Source organism: Mastigoproctus giganteus, chromosome 11 (genome assembly GCF_048544385.1).
Source record: "Mastigoproctus giganteus isolate SK-2022 chromosome 11, ASM4854438v1, whole genome shotgun sequence".
Lineage (NCBI taxonomy): Eukaryota > Metazoa > Arthropoda > Arachnida > Uropygi > Thelyphonidae > Mastigoproctus > Mastigoproctus giganteus.
Window position 1 is genome coordinate 109,977,926 of NC_143585.1, and position 18,313 is coordinate 109,996,238.

Here is an 18,313-nt window from a genome sequence, read left to right on the forward strand (position 1 = left end):
AGACCAAAACAGGCTATTCATAAATTAAAAGTCTATGGCATACACATCTTTTCCAGGGCATAAAACATTCCAAGACAGTTATGGTTGGCCGAACAAATTGAAAGAGCGCCATGGCTTACTCAAAAAAGTTATTTCTGATGAAGGTGGAGTTGCAATCAAAGACTATACCCATTGGAAAGAAAGTTTTGAAAAGAATTATGGACTACGAGCCCAAAGACATTAAAAGTTATTAAACGTCTCATTTTAAAATTTTTTGCCAAACAAAATACTGACAAAAATAGTAAAGAATTACTCTTGGTTGGTGCAAATATGGCTGTTAATGAAACACTGAAGCTTTTGGTAATAGGCAAAAGTAAACAACCCTGATATTTCAAATTGAGTAAAGCCATTAGAGTTGGACTATAACTACAACAAAAAATCTTGGATGACAAGTGAAATTTTTTAAGTGGATTTTGAATTTCGATAGAAAGATGGCAAAAGAAAACAGAAAAATCGCATTGATTGTTGACAACTGCCTGCCTATCACTCAGTAATTTCAAAACTTACAAGTGTGAAGCTTGTCTTCCCTCTGATATCTCGTCTAAACTGCAGCCAATGGGCCAAGGATTTAAAAATGCACTACCAAAGGCACATACTGAAAAAAAAATTATACTGAGATTTATACAACCTATAGATTCTGTTATAGATTTGTGGATGCGAATATCAGAGTTGGTGAAGTCGTGGAGTAAAGATGTAATGGAAACAACGATTAAGAATTGTTTTGCAAAATAAGGTTTTGCTAAAATGCTAATTAACAGCAATGAGACAGATGAACTACTACAAGCCATTAGGCAATCTTGGGAAGAGTTCCAAGCGACTCCAACGTTTTGGACAGTATTCAAAGAACTAGTGACGATGAGTTGGATGAAAATGAGAACAAGCTGTCTTCAGTGGGAAGGAAATGTAATAGAAAATATACTGTATTTGAGTGTTTAAACAAATGCAAACGTTTTCATGAATGATATAATACAATAAAATCCAATATACAACAAAAAATAACCAAAAAAATTTTATGACATAATTCTTAAAAGTGGTTAATCGGGGCAAATCTTAAAAAACAGAAACCAATCGAGAAAACAGCCAGGGTTTACTTCACTTAATTGGGATAGCATGCCGTCTAATCGGGGCAGGAGACCGCAGCACTGGAGATTACCCTACGATTGTCTCCGACGGTACCACGTGGCTCGGTCGAAATTCTGGAGGTCACAACCATAAAACAATTAGCAGTCACCTGTTTATTGGACTTTTCTGTTAGTGAAATCTATCATAAACGGACAGTAAACTCGATCTTACTGAATTTGCGATAATACCGACAGCTGGAATTCTGTGGGTTATTATGGCGAAATGTGTTTAGACTTCCATGAAAGTTTCAATCAAAAAAATTTATTTTCAGATCTTCTCTTTATTCCTATTTTTAAAGCTTTGTAACTCGTTACTCCGTTCTCACTTGCACGTATTGTTACTTGCAATTTGTGTGCCGTGTTTTGTTATTGATTGCTTATCTTTTTACTGTTTTAAATTTTAACCCCCACCCACAAATGTCAGTGAACAGAAATGTCAAGTAGTTCGTATGTACATATTACAGTACGTATTAATTGTTCCGATTATCACGTATCATTTATAATTTTTTAATTGGTAAGGTAATAAAGGGTAAATAAAATAAATAAATAAATTTTCTGTTTATACTCCGGGACAACCAAACGGTCAGAGGAGTTTAAGATACACAGAATACAAGAAACAGCACCGTATTCAGCAGTCACGGGCTTGAACCCCGATCACTCAAGGCACGTGTACTTATGCACCCGCGCGCCTGACCACTAGGCTACGGCGGCTGCTTAATATATATTTGCTTTTATAGCCTGTGGATAATATTCCTCCTATTTTCTCTAATTAGAATCACTGTTTAATAGAATTAAAATTCAATTCACAAACGTGATCACAATGACTGGCGCTTACTGCACATTGTATAATGAACGGTACTTTACTATGTTGAGTTCGTCATAACATGATTTGATTGTACAGTGAACTAATTGTAAAGGGGGGGGGGTATTGTATTTTTAACTACAGTATTTACGTGAAACTTCGGATAATTGGGGCAGCCGCACTGGGCCAAAATGCACTAGTCCCGATGTGTCCCAAATAACTGGAATGGACTGTGTGTGTATATATATATATATATATACAGTATATAGAATCCAAATTTTACAGAGTTAAATTGTAAAAATATATAAAATTATTAAGTGTTACATATAACTAACCGATTAATGCCATCAAACGATAGAACATTACATCGGACGTTAGGTATGTCCAAATTAGATAAGTTATAGTGTAATGTAAGTACCTCCATAGTTTGAAAATCGATGTAACCACTGGCCAACCGTACCTCCAGTATACATGAAAAAATACATGAAAAATATAAAATATTAGGTTAATTAACATAATAAGCCTTACATGGGAACCCATTTTGCAAGAGACTTTGTCGAGGGCTAAACCCCTACAAAATGACCAACCCATGTTAGACTGAGCCATCGGTTTCTGTTATCATCTGCCTGTATGCCAAATCCAAATATCCATAATAATGGATAATTCATCTAATTTAAAATTAGGTTATAGTAAAGACTATAAATCAGTATAAATCTAGCCGTCCAAAAAGGGGTATGTCTAACCATAATTTGTAAGAATACAGGCTGGATGATACTTAGCCCGACCGATCGCTGCAACATTATAAGCACAACTGAGAAATTATTAATATTTGCTGAACAATTTGCAGAAAAATGGCTAAATTAGCTAACTAAAGGCGAACGGAAAGCAGTGTAGTTAAAGCAATAGTACCTCACTCCCCCTCGAATTACTCTAATAGTTCATGAGAATATTAATAATTTACTTAGGAATTAGCCATTCCGTTTTTTCTGTTTCTCGCATTCTATTGATATATTTTACCGGCTCTTACTGCTTAACCAGGATCCCTACAATTAGGGTCGGGAAGTTACACTCCCGGTTATATCCGATGTAATATCGATAAATTGCTTTTCCTTTTCTGTTTCACTTTTATCTATCCTCTCGCCTTATTTTTTCATATCTCACGAACTATTAGAGTAATTCGAGGGGGAGTGAGGTACTATTGCTTTAACTACACTGCTTTCCGTTCGCCTTTAGTTAGCTAATTTAGCCATTTTTCTGCAAATTGTTCAGCAAATATTAATAATTTCTCAGTTGTGCTTATAATGTTGCAGCGATCGGTCGGGCTAAGTATCATCCAGCCTGTATTCTTACAAATTATGGTTAGACATACCCCTTTTTGGACGGCTAGATTTATACTGATTTATAGTCTTTACTATAACCTAATTTTAAATTAGATGAATTATCCATTATTATGGATATTTGGATTTGGCATACAGGCAGATGATAACAGAAACCGATGGCTCAGTCTAACATGGGTTGGTCATTTTGTAGGGGTTTAGCCCTCGACAAAGTCTCTTGCAAAATGGGTTCCCATGTAAGGCTTATTATGTTAATTAACCTAATATTTTATATTTTTCATGTATTTTTTCATGTATACTGGAGGTACGGTTGGCCAATGGTTACATCGATTTTCAAACTATGGAGGTACTTACATTACACTATAACTTATCTAATTTGGACATATATATATATATATGCATATTATAAAAAATATCACAAATAAAAATAAATATGATGGTAGTACAAAACGTCCGGAAAACCACAGGCCAAAAAGGAAGATAGCCGAAAATGTAGTAACCTTTAAAATAAAAAATAATGTAATGGCAGCCTACATCAGATAAAGGAAAACTTTTGCAAAAATACTTCAAAATGGGGAAGAAAAGCAAATATGCAATCAATAAAATTAAAATAAAATCTGATGATGGCAAAGTGAATATTGATACATGATCAGGTATTTTATATAGGCATATCAGGCATATATGTATAAAATATTTTGTATAATACTGAAGATAATAATATAGAAGGTAATTCAAGCAGACAATGCCAAGCTGGATTTAAAGAAATGCAACGGATATATATATATATAACTTATCATTATCTACCCACAATCTAGATGACTTCAACTGGGGCCAATCACCCAGACTGAACGCAAAAAACGACGACAAGGAGTTCTCTGTTTCTGTAATGTTCAATATCTGCTAAGATATATAAAAATTCAGAGATTAAGTAATTTGAATCTAAACCAATTAAAGGTAGATAAAATTTTTTTAGAATCAAAAGAAAGATATCATAAATATAAGCATATATTGAACATCATTGACCCGACAGAGAACGTAATTTAATAATTAAAATAAGAATAAATGTAAAGTATAAGGCATATCTACCATATCCAGGACATAATGTAACAACTAGTTGTTGTGAAATAATAATCCCTCTAGTGAGTATATATGTGGTGACCCCTATGTGATGGATATTGTAAAAATTATTTAATTAATTAAAGTTAAGCTAACGCAAAGAGAAACATGCAGACAGTAAGAAGAATAAAAACTAATAGAGTAGGAATAATAGAACCTGAACTCCATAATATTATATTATACAAAAATTATTTAAAATTGAAATATTATACAAAATATTTTATACACATTATGGTCGTAATGCATAATTGCTCTAGCAACTGCATTGGCCCATAAGTATTAGTTACAGCCTGTTACAATTTATTAACTTCCTTACCATATTACTCATATATCTATATATATATATATATATATATATATAAGAACAATAGGGATAAGTATAAATATGATGAAAGCATAATATTCAGATCAGATTAATGCCATCAATAGCTGATTGTACATTACATCAGTCTGTAATCTAGTTATTATAGTAAAAGCAATAATTACTATGCAGAAACTGAACGTGTATATGAACACTACAGTATACAGCTGACAGTAAGCAAGTTTAAGTTTTGGACACAGTTAAACAGGCAGATGGCAAACAGAAACAGATAGCTCCGTTAATTGTTGATGGGATATATTGAGAGGGTTAGCCCTTGAAAAAGTTCCTTTCAATGTATCTCTACACCAATAGTTAACTACATAATCACCATTGTAATGTATTATATACCTTTTATATTTTATTAATAATAATTATATGTATTATTCCAGGGTTCGGCCTTGTGGGCCGGCATCGGCTTACTGTCAGCTGTATACTGTAGTGTTCATATACACGTTCAGTTTCTGCATTGTAACTATTTCTTTTACTATATATATGCATATGTGCCTATTTATTTACCATGTCTATCTCTCTTTCTGTCTACACATTCATCCACACGTAACAGAGGGTCTCCCAGTGGAAGAATTTTCACAAAATTTTATATTTGGACTTGTAAATATATTTGTTGAGCCATTCCAATTAAAATTGCATAAACAAAAATCCAACAAATATTATTTCTTTCTTCCATACAAATTGCATGGAAAAAACAAATTCATAGATTAAATGTAATTTTAATGCAGTACTGTTAGGTAAGACTCTTGCTACTTGTAAAGAGATACATATAGAGTGAAAAGAGATTTAAAAGTATGAGAGAAGATTAATAAATAATATACAGTTGTTAAGTTAAATGGCTAACTTCATAGAATGTAAAACTATAAAGCTTCATTAAGTGTTCTATAGTTATAATCTTAGTAATTAACTGACAAGGAGATAACTATATTTACTTTTCACTTCTGTTAATCACAGAAAAAGGACAAAAATTCAATTAATTTAAGAAAAAATAAATTAATTAAATGTGCCTACAACGTAATGCACTGTGTACATTACATTAACTTGTTTTACTTTCTATAACTTATCTTAACAAAACGGTAACTTCTCATTAGTTTATAAAAATGGGAACAAGAGTATAAAATTTTTATTTCTAATTTAAGGTTAAAAGAAGATAATGCACTTGTTGATGAAATAATTAGTGCTGGAAATGGCAGTTTTCTATGCTCATGGTTGTGCTATTTGATGCCAGAAAATGTTTGCAAGTGACATAGCACATAATTGTACCTGAACACATACCTCTAAAAGCCTCTCTGAAAACAATTCACAATATACATATGCTACATATCAATTGGGTGCACGAAGACAAATGTTCTAATGACATTTTTGAAAACTGATATGTAGGTAAAAAAATGATGGATTTTGATACTCCAACAGGTAGGGAATAAAACCATGCTCATTAGTTTGCAAAAATAATGTCCACCAGGAAAATATATCAGTTTGCAAAGATAAAGCTCAATGATATCTTTAATTGTAACTGCATGTAATCATTTGTCACAATATTGCTGTTAAAAATCAACTTTTCATTATGTGGAAAATACAATAATTGAAACTGTTAATTCCTTTATTACAAAACAATTGCTTCAAAGAAAGGAGGTCTGCAGTTCTTGTTTCCAATTCAGTCTTCAAAAGAGGGATATCTCACCTGACTAAACTAATTTAAAATGAACTAATTTATAAGTACAATTCATAAACACTGAAATAATACAGTAGTACTTTTGGGCATGCACAATGTAAATAGACTTTACTGTAAGGGTACTGCATTTCAAAGTATTTTCCCCATCCCTTTAGCAAATAAACTGTTGCATTATAATATGAACCAATCATGAAATAAGTTATTTTTCTGTATTGTGGCATAAATATCTTTAATTACTAAAAGACAAAGAAAAGTCCTCGGGATGTAGTAAGAATAACAACAGGCATTAAGTGCTTAAGAATTATACATGTTTACTGCAATTATTATTCTTGAGTAAGGAGAGATTTCACATTTAGAGTGATAACAATAAACAATTTAAATCACAGTATGTTTTGCATTCGCAGCATTGTTCAGAGAGAATAACAAAAATAAACTATGATGCTGCTAGATTACGGCATAAAGTGAAAAATGATAATATATATTGTATTATTTTCTCTAAATTATGAATTTGACAACACAAATACAAGCAGAAAAAAACAAAAAAAAAAAAAGTAAAAATAAAATAAAATGTATTACAATACAAATAACTTCATACTTTATTACAGTTTTATTTTTAAACATATTACCATAATAAAACCACTTGAAGATTTAGGGAATGCCAAAGGAAGGTTACTTCATTCAAAAACATTCTTCAAAAGTTTGATGGGAGGGGAGGAATTGTATTGACTACTGTAATCTTCAAATGTCAAAAATCTTAAGAAAAATTTAAAATATTTTATTAAAACCACAAAAATTAAGTGTGCAATATGCAAAGGCCTTAACATTTTTCAATGACACATGTACTAATAAATAACACTTGCTAACATACTTTTAACAAGTAGCCATGGCAAAATAAGATTTAACACAAGCATAAGAAACAGATAACACTGGCTAGCAACAGATTACTTTTAAATGAGTCCACAATACAAACTTAACAATTATTACAGATGTCATTTCAACAAGATGCTACCAAAACAAGCTGCAGAGTCAAATTCAGTCATTTAGATGAATGGAATAAGAGCATCAGAATTTGTCCCTAGAAATTACAAACGGCATTTCGCATTCAAATGGGAAGTCAATTGTTATTTATAAGACAATGGGTATTTTTATTATATTAATTCTTAATTGAGTATAATGTACAAGGTGAATCATTTTGAATACCTACTGTCTCAACAACAAATAAAAGCAAATAGTCAAGTTAAGTAACACGGTAATTTACATAAGAACAGCAAATCCATGTAATGTCGTTCACAATTTTTCAGCTGAACGAAGTCAGTAACAATTACTTTTATTCACAGAATATTATAAAAATGCTTTTTGTGCTATTCCTTGAAATTTTCTTTCACACTTTAAAAATTTACAAAACTTAGAATAACCTGGAAGAAAAAGGATGTCAATAGAATGTCAGCTCTTTGTTTGCTTTCCTAAGCCTAAAAAAGTTTTGTCTACTGCTAAGTGAACTAGAAGCAGACGAAGTACTAGAACTGCGAGAACGTATGGAGGGAGGAGACAGCCTGTGATTGTTCTCATGAAGAACACTGGTGCTGCTACTGTGCGATGAAGACGATCGAGGAGAATCTATATAGAAGAAAGAATAATAAAATTTTATTAATATGTATTTACAGACATCAATTGTTAGATATCATGTAAAATAAATAATATATCAATCAAAGAGAAACACTGTTTTAAAGCATAACAGCTCAAAAGATGTTTAATCAGACGGAATAATGGTTGACCAATGTTAGGCATATAGAGGGTGTCTCAAAAATATTGGTACAAACGTTTAGGGGAGGTAGGTAACATCTAAAGGAGTGTGAATTGCATAAGAACCCATAACCCGAAACTCACGGGAAAGTAGTGGCAGAGGCACAAGAAGCAGAAATGACACAAGACAGTAATTAGTGGCAAAAATTTGACAAAATATTAACAATGGAGTATGAGATGGATGCATTTCATGATGTTACAACAGATGCTCGAAGGTTCCACCATGAGACGCGATGCGTGCATGACACTGACGCAGCATGGATTGGCGGACACGGTTGAACACACCTGGAGTTTCTTTGACAGTAGCAGCAGCGCAGATGAGTCTCGCCACGAGATCCATTTCTGTCTCCACAGGCGATTCATACACGATAGATTTGAGGGCCCCCAACAGAAAGAAATCAAGGCTCGATAAATCAGGTGAGCGTGGGGGCCAGGCAACGGGTCCACCACGGCCAATCCATCGATGCCCAAAACGCCTGTTCAAATGGTCACGAACACACCTTCCATAATGGGCAGGCGCTCCGTCATGTTGAAACCAAATGTTACGTCTCACATTTGCTGGAACATCATCAAGTAACCCTGGTAGAACTTGTTCAAGAAAGATCCGATATTTAGCAGAGTTCATACAGTTGTGTTCAAGAAAGATCCGATATTTAGCAGAGTTCATGCAGGATGGTAACAGGTATGGGCTGACTAAGAAGTCACCGACCATACCTGCCCACACATTTATTGCGAAGCGACGTTGTGCCGCATGGGTGGGGGGAACACACCATATGGGTTGTCATGAGCCAACACATGAGCATTGTGCTGATTGAATAAGCCTTCCAAGTGAAATAAGCCTCAACCATAAACGAAACATAGGCTGCAAAAATTGAAGCCTTGAACACTTTCTTGGAGAAACCACTGCGCAAAAGCCACACGTGCAGGATGATCTTGGGGGAGCAGTAACTAAACCCTTTAGAGATGAAAGGGGTGTAAGGAATCGTCGTGCCAGACACGCTGTACACTGCAACGAGACACTCCTAAGGCAGAGGCAACGGCATGTGCACTGGTAGTAGGATTATTCTGGACGGCATTCAACACACTTTCTTCCATGGCAGGAGTTCGTATCGAACTTGGTCTGCCCACACTACTCCTGTTACCTCTAAATGACCATAATCGCACAAATTTTGATGCACACGTGCAAACAAACAGCGGTCCAGTACATGTCTGTCTGGGAAGCATTCTCCATAAATTCGTTGAGCGGCTCGTCCATTGCCCTCTGCTAATCCATACACTAGGTGGATGTCTGCCAGCTCACAGTTCGTATATCGATGCATGCTCTTCGTGCGGCGACTACTGCTTGAATGAGTAAACCAGAAATTTTCCCTCTCGCGAACTGATGAACAGCGCCGTGTACCGACTTACGGTGACGTTTCCGATTATGGGTTCCTATGCGATTCACACTCCTTTAGATGTTACCTACCTCCCTTACACCTCAAAAATATTGGTACAAACCAATATTTTTGAGACACCTTGTATATGAGGGTAGTACAACAGTTCTTTGAATGACTGAAATATTACAACTTTTGAAAGTTCTTAATTTGTGTTCAACATAGTCTTCCTGAACTGCAATGCACATTTCCACAATGGCACTTAAGTTCAAAATCACTAAATCAAAATCACTTTTTTTACTGTTGATAGTAGTTATATCTTTAAATATATACCTCATCCCTTTACTTGGATAACCCCAGGGGCTCACATCTGGTGAGTATGGGTTTGGAATACCCAGGGTCCTGAGCTGGATATCATCATTCTTCTCTTCTTGGTGATTCTTTTCTATTTCTGTCTATCTCTCACTCTCGCTTTCTCTCTCTCTCTCTCTCTCTCTCTCTCTCTCTCTCTCTCTCTCTCTCTCTCTCTCTCTCTCTCAGGGTAACTCTGGAATTTTTTTTGGCTGGTGCAGCATAAGCCTGAGGCTTCCTTGTACCGTATGGCTAATAATAATAATAATAAAAATAATAATAAGAAAAGTTGGAGACAGTCTCCCAAGCAAGACAGGGGAGCAAGTGGTGCTGTCCCCTGTATGGCTACCACAAGAGAAGGGGAAGCCCATCCAGTCCCACCAACTGGAAGTGCTTCCTGCGCAACTGTGCTAGTGACCACCCAGGAAGGTCATTGTTATTATTTGGTTTTTAGGAGCATCAGCAACTAAGGCCATACTGCTCCAGGGATATGGCAGTGGTCATTCCCTGACCTTTCCGCATCCTCCGTATTTGGTGGTCAAAGGCTCGAACTCCGGTCTAATCAAGAAGCGTGTGCTACGCACTACAATGATGACCAAGAGCCGCCAACACCACCCAAAGTCAGCAGTGGAGAGACTAACAATAGCTCGGAAAGAGGGAGGAAGGGGTCTGATAGAGCAACAGAAAACAGCAATAACTAACTTGAAGGATTATTTTGAGAACAACATAGCATCACTCCACCAGGCCATAAGGAAGATAGATAAGTGGTATACCCCACTCAACCTAAGCCAAGAGCCCCTTCCCACACAGATGGCACAAGAAATGAAGCAAGAAAGATGGGCAAAGAAGACACTCCATGGCAGACACCACAATGACCTCCATCAAGATTGCATCGATAACATGTTTCCAATGCATGGCTCACAAGCGGGATGCTCTTTCCCGAGACTGAAGGATTCATGCTGACCATCCAAGACCAGGTAATCAACACCAGAAACTATAGAAAATACATCGCAGTGTAGCCCAGAATGTCAGATGATACATGTCAGTGATGCCACCTGGCCTCAGAAACGATCCAACACACCAAAGGGGGATGCAAGGTGATCACTTAGACTGAGTATGCTTGTAGACATAACTACGTAGCCAGGATAATACATCAGAAGCTAGCGAGAAAATACCAGTTGTTCAAAGAAAGTATAACATACTACAAATACGAACCTCAGGCAATACTAGAGACCCCCAACCCACAAGCTGTACTGGGACCATGCCATAATAATGGATAAGACCATTCCGCACAACAGACCGGCCATAACCCTTGTGGACAAGATGGAAAAGGCTACCTACTTGATTGACATAGCGGTGCCCAACACTAGCAATGTCCAGAAAACCCATGAATTAGGAAGAAGAAATTAGGAAGTACACAAACCTGAAACATGAGGTCGAGATGTAACAACCATCCCGATCATTGTGTCAACCACCGGTATGGTGCCAAAGACCCTACATAGCAGCCCAGCAGCAATAGGTCTCCCAGAGAACATCTACTGTGAACTCCAGAAAGTTGCAATCCTGAACACCTGTAAGATAGTCAGAAAGTTCCTAGACCAACAGTAACACCAGACATTACAACCAACCTGTATACTTGGTAGCAGTACCCGTCACGGAGTGGAATCCCCCAATCAGGGAGAAATAATATAAGAGCAACGACAGTAATAATATTCTTAATCCATGAAGAATCACTTCCGATAATCAGATAAAGAGTACTGCTTTTTCTTGTCCCTCTCTAATATGCTGCTGTAAAAAACATGGCCATTCAATAAATCTAGAAAATTTCTGTTACTTTGTAAGTGATCCAAAAGTTATAATCAATATGGAGAAATTTGAAGTCCCCTATTATAAAAAACCTGATGTACCAGCATAATCTGTCTGCGTTGTTCACAAATATAGCAAACTCCTACACTTATTTTAGTTTTCCCAGTGCTTTTCTCACAGCAAACTGATTCAAGATTGCATTGACCATCCACATCATCTGGGTGCACTGCCTTTGATTCTTGGCACTTGTTAACCAAAAGCATTATTCTACCTTCCACTGTACACATTGTTCTCAACGTATTCAAAATTTGCATTACTTATGTCTCGGTGGCACCACATTTCCGATATCCCAACTACATACACATACGTTAACTTAACCAATACTTCAAATTTAACAAATTTGAGTACTCCTAGCATCAGAGTACAAACAAGTATACATGCACCTGAATTTGCTTTTAGTAAGATTAATTTAGCCCATGTATTTGCTTGTCTGACGATGCTTCCCCTCACCCCCAGCAGGGCTACGACATGCAAGTGTGCAGGTTTTCATCACACAAAGGTGCCTAATTAAGGACACCATCAGGAGTTCAATAATTTAAAATTTAAAAAAAAATTTAAATTATTGAAATTTTATTAGTACAAACAAAAGTGAGAATGATAATTTGAATTTAAAATTTTTAAAAATTTTAAATTCAAATGATCATTCACACTTTTGTTTGTACTAATCAAACAGTTACCAGCCTATTACTTTAACATCTAAAATTTGTTTGCAGCCATAAATTATAAAAAAAAAAAAACAGAACAAGCACATTCTGATAAAAAAGACTTTTTTGTTGTTGTAAAGTAGTAGTAGTAGTAATCGAGGCATGTAATGCAAGAAAGCAAGCTTAGCATCAGCCCAAAAAAAAAACACCATTTCCTCTAAACGTTTATCCAGTTCCTCCTTGAATTTATTTAAGCTATCAACTTCCACAATGACAGATGGAATTTTGTAACCATTATCAACTACCTGCTAGCTAAAGGCAAATTTCCATACATCTATTCTACAACTGTCTTTCCTCAATTTGAATTTATGCCTGCTCAGATTCGTAATCTGAGCAAGAGGAAAAATCCCATTAGTGAGCCTGCTCAACCCATTCAAGGCCTTATACACCTGAATCAGATCACCTCACAGGTGTCTAGTTTCCCGATGCTACAATTTGCAGAACATAAGCCTATCTTGGTAAGACCACCCTTTCGTTCCTCTACTCTCACCAATCTTGTTGCCCTTCTCTGTACTTGCACAGGCAACTCTATATCCTTCCTAAAATGATGCCTCCAGACATGTACACAGTACTCAACACGTGGCCTAATCATTGCCTTATACAATGAATAATTACCTCCTTTTCTGTACTAGCAATATTCCTGTATATCATTGACAATACCCCATGACCTGCTTTGGCAGCCTGTCTGCACTGCTCAGAAAACTTCATATCTGACTGCACGATTTCCCTCAGGTCTTTTTCATTTTCTACCACCCTAAGTGCCGTACCACACAGTTGGTACGTTTCTCTCAGGTTACTTCTACCCATATACAGTACTTTGCATTTGAAAATGTTAAACTTCAGTTGCCGCTTCTCAGCCCGTTTAAACAAATTTTCTAGATCCTGTTGCAGTAACACACTGCCATTACCAACCCTGCCATCCTTTGTATCATCTGCAAACTTTGACATTAAGCCTGATATACCTTCATTAATATCACTGATAAATATACAAAACAACAGTGGGCCCAACACTGAATCCTGGGGGGACTTAATTTATAACATTAGTTAATGAAGAGTAGCATCCACTGATTACTACACTGTCTTCTCCCACTCAACCATCCTTTTATCCATTGTAGCAACTTACCCTTAATACTATACTGCTCCAATTTCTACAGTACTCTTTCATGTGCAACAGTGTCAAAAGCTTTCTTGAAATCCAAGTATATGATATCAAAATTATTTTTTGCATCCATTTCCTTTGTAACCACATCACAGTATCCAATCAAATTTGTCAGACAAGACTGTCCCTTAACAAACCCATGCAGTGTCTGAATTATTACTGAAGTCTTGTCTAGATGATCCTGCAATGCATCTTTAACAAGTGACTCCAATTTTTTTCCAGGAACAGAAGTTTAACTACTGGTCTGTAATTACTCGTGTTGCCCTTAGATCCCTTTTTGTGATTTGTGGATACATATGCACAACTCCAGTCTGTGGGGACTTCCCCTGAATCCAAGGATGCTCTCGTAATTATGGCTAAGGGTTTGCTTATTAACTTTGTCACCTCCTCCTTTAATATAACTGGATAGATCCCATCCATCCTAGGTGCCTTTCTTATGCTTAACTTCAACAATTTCTCCTCTACTTTGCTCTCGATTATTACAAAATCATTAAGCACCCTGTTACAGTTTGATAAACTTCTAGCATTTTCCTTCCTTAATAATTCCTCATGTGTGAATGTAGATACAAAATGCTCATTCAGATTATCAGCTATTTGAGCAGGATCATCAACAGTTGAACCATCGATAACAAGTGGACCAATCTGATTCATCCCCTTTCTTCTACCCATACCCCAGTACAGGACAGAGACTCTCCAATGCTACACCACGGAAAAGGCAAATTGGAACCTATTTAAGGAGATGCTAACCGAAAAAGAGCAACAACTACTGGCTAATAACCCCCAAGACCAAGACCCTGACTGGCACCAACAAGCACAATCATGAGTGCAGTTAATGAAGCCATCAGGAAAAGAAATCCCCTTCCAGGAGCTGTCCCCTGGCAGTCCAGAGGAGTTCAGGCACTGAGACAAGAGGTAAATTGGAAGCGATGCAGCTTCCAGAGCAAGGAGGACCTGGTCACCTGCAGAAGTTGAATACCTGCGACAACAATACCATGAGACCAGGAATGTTATTGTTATTTGGTTTTTTAGGAACATTAGCGACTAAGGCCATATTGCTCTGGGGATATGCGGTGATCATTCCCTGACCTTTCTGCATCCTCCATATTTGGTGGTCACGGGCTTGAACCCCGGTATGAGACCAGGAATGACTACACAGCAATGATTAGGCAATGCAAAAAGCAGTTCTGGGAGCACCTGATCTCAACAATAGGAAACACTGATCCCTGGGGAGTTGTTTATAAAGTGATAACAAGCTCCCCAGAGATGACATAACACAGTCAACGAGGAACCCCAAAGGGCTAATGACCACCACCTGGAGTGACTCAGTTAGTAATACCTTATTCAAACGACTACATGAACAAAATTCTCCTGACTAACAACAGATCTGCCGGGACAATGAGAACTACCACTCTACCCGGACCCTTTCACCATAATGGACCACTTCGCAGTCAACAAGATAAGAAACAGGACAACCCCCTCTGGGACTTGACCTGATAGAACCGAAAAAAGTAGCAGAATACACCCCAAACCTCCTCCTAAACCTCTATAACCACTGCCTACAACAGGGATGGTTCCCATTAGCCTGGTGGATGGCAGGCATTTGCCTAATTCAAAATAATCCTAAATTTCAAGAACTTCCTAACTCATATAGGCCATCACCCTACTCTTGGTGCTGAGTAAGGTGTTTGAACATCTACTCCATCAAAGAATAGACAACCACTACAGTGCTGCAGAGATGCCTGCTCTGAATCAATATGGCTTCAAGTCAGGAAGATCAACTGTCAATGCATTGGAAAATCTCATCAATGCAGCCAACAACTGTGACAAGAAATACCTCCTAGTTATCTCAGTCAACTTCACTGGGATGTTCGACACCCTTTGGCGGCCGAGTGTCCTCGGCTGACTGCGACAAATGCAACTCCCTAACAACCTCTATAACTGCATAAAAAGCTACCCAACAAACAGAAGCGTAGTAGTCCAGGCACCTTATTGCCAAGTCAAGAGGAAAATCTAGCGAGGCTGTCCCCAGGGCTCGGTTATTGGCCCACTGCTCTCAACCTATGTCACAGTTGAGTTCCTGGGTATGGACCTTGGGGAGATCCGCACTCAGGCCTCTGCAGATGATTTGTCGCTAATACCGGCTGCTGACTCGAGGGCTCAACTTGAAGCCTATGCAAATCTTGCCCTCACCACCCTCATGGACTGGGTATGACTCCACCACCTCATAATATCACCCACAAAATCTCAATCCATCTTGCTAAAAGGCTCCCTGGTGCCAAACAATACCACCACAGATCAAGATCCATGGCATTACAGTCACACTTGTCATTAAACTAAAGCACCTAGGAATAATAATAGATAAGAACCTATCCTTCCTCCCACATCTGAACTATATACAAAGAAAGATCAGGACCTATGCAGCAATGGTGGCCAGTGTGACCCACCGAGACTGGGGGTTGAAAAAACGCACGCTGGCTCTCTTGTATAAAGCCGTATTCATTAATGCAATCACTTACACCTCTGGGGTGTGGTTTCACAAGGACTCCACCGTAGTCAATAAGAGAATTGGAGTCCATTAACAGGCCAATCCTTCTTAACGTGACCTGGGCGTGTAACATGGTTAGCATGCATGCATTGCAGGGGTGCTACCCCTTAAACTGGAGGTCATGTGTGTTGGAATGCTCTACCAACTCAGTAGGGACAAACCTGCTACCTGTATCGACCATGCAACAGACCCGGCGAGAAAAGAAGACTTCTAACCTACCCACAACAAATTTTGCAGGAAAGGTGGACAACCTCCACCAAAGGAGAAATAATGTGAAAATTTATACTGAGCATCAACAGAGTATTTCCCAAGTCCCCGCCCTGGTTTTCACCAGGACTGCAAATTACCTATCTTCCAACTGGACACGCCGCCATCCGCAGCAAACTCACCATGGTAGGCATTCAAAATAATGCTCTAGGTGCCTGTGGCCCCCAAGAAACCTGGGACCACTTGATGTTCGGCTGCCATCTGTACGAAGACCTCCGGTTCCTCCTCATCACTCAGCTCCAGTACAATCCCATGAACCACGAACACTACGTGCCTACTTGATGACAAACAGAACTACAAACCATTCACAAAGTATGCCCAAGACTTGTTCACAAGGTGCAGAACCCTACCACAACCAAGAACTTGGCAACCACTTATCATGACCAGAACAACCTCATCACTATAAATCCTGTGCTGAACCTTAGCCTGAACAGCAACACTGGCAAAACTGAATAAGAAAAAAACCACTATCATGTGATCGAAAAAATCTGATCACAAAACTCAGCAGACTCATCGTTTCCTCTACAAAGATCTGATGTAACAAACACTAAACTAGACACTCCCATCAGGACCAAAACTGCATGTGATTAACTGTGCTGGTTGAAGCAAAAAGTGATGTCTCATCTTCCTCCTATCATGATATCACAAGACAAACACCGAAACAGACTTTCCAATCAGACCGCAATTGTGCTGCCAACTCGTCAGTTGGCAGCCCGGGCTGGACACCTTGTGAAACCCACTTTGCTGGCTGAAGCCAAGACTGAAGTCCCATCTTCTTACCACGATAAGGCAAAGAAATCACCGAAATGGACACTCTCCAACCAAGACTTTGACTGCAGCTAAGCTGCCACCTCACCAGTTGGTGATCTGGGCAGGGCACCTAGCCTCGCCCACTTTCTTTCCCTATCCTGGTGGGAGGAGGGGAGGGGACAATTTCTTGTCTCCTTCTCTCCCTGCTACCCCCACTTTCTCCTGGTGTGGCATGGACATGCCCCGCTGGAAATCACTGGGAGTCTTCTCTTTCGTCTCCATACTTCTGACTTTTCCCCAACCTTCATTTCCCCCCCCTCTATCTGTACACTAGCACACATCCCGCACGTCCAAATTTAAATATAACATAATTGAACCATGCTCACCATTCTCGGCTTTTCCTTTTTGTCACAGGCCCTAGCTACTGAAATCTCAGGAAATTAGGTGGCAGGGCCTGCCAGAGTAAAACAAATTACTGGTGTACCTGGTCTGCCTCCAATGGGGCTTAGTGTGGGCAACGTTGGGACCCACCAGCTAAATGGCCAGAAGAACAATGATACAAGGCACTATACACCACAATATCCATACATTTTTAAATTTATGGCCTGTACAGTGTATTGTATCACACGACAATGTAAATTATGTGAAGATGGGGAAACCCCTGGTGCTATTAGACTCTAAATACACCATACTTTTCTCATCAAAAAAAAATTTCAAATTACTGGGTATCTGGTCTGCCTCCATGGGGCCAAGTGTGGGCAATGTTGGGCCCCAGCAGGGGCTCAACGGCTAAATGACCAAATGAACAACAGAACATAACACTACACATATCCAATATCCATACACTTTTAAATCCCTGGCCTCAACAGGGTACTGTCTTACCTACAATGAAAGCAATGGGGAGATGATGGAAATCCCTGGTGCAGTTAGATACTAAATACACTTTACTTTTTCTCACCCCCCCTGGTATGATATGTTTAGCTCTGCCTTGAATCTGTATTTATTTTCTTCCTTTAACCTCTGGCATACTCGAGAGTA

The 18,313-nt window shown here is 38.2% G+C and overlaps 1 protein-coding gene across 6 annotated transcripts in view; it reads right to left on the reverse strand.

Annotated features, from left to right (window-relative positions):
• Nucleotides 1-7,124: 7,124 nt before the first annotated feature.
• Nucleotides 7,125-18,313, reverse strand: part of LOC150078345 (rhotekin-2-like) — a 322,298-nt gene continuing 311,109 nt past the window's right edge. For 5 of the 6 annotated variants that reach the window (XM_090385330.1, XM_090385335.1, XM_090385331.1 and 2 more), the window contains one exon: nt 7,126-8,074. In XM_090385330.1, coding sequence (XP_090241456.1) covers nt 7,890-8,074 — 185 coding nt within the window. In that variant the 3' untranslated portion in view covers nt 7,126-7,889. Of the gene's footprint in view, nt 8,075-18,313 lie in introns of all 6 variants that reach the window. The other variant, XM_090385333.1, reaches the window with a different exon arrangement.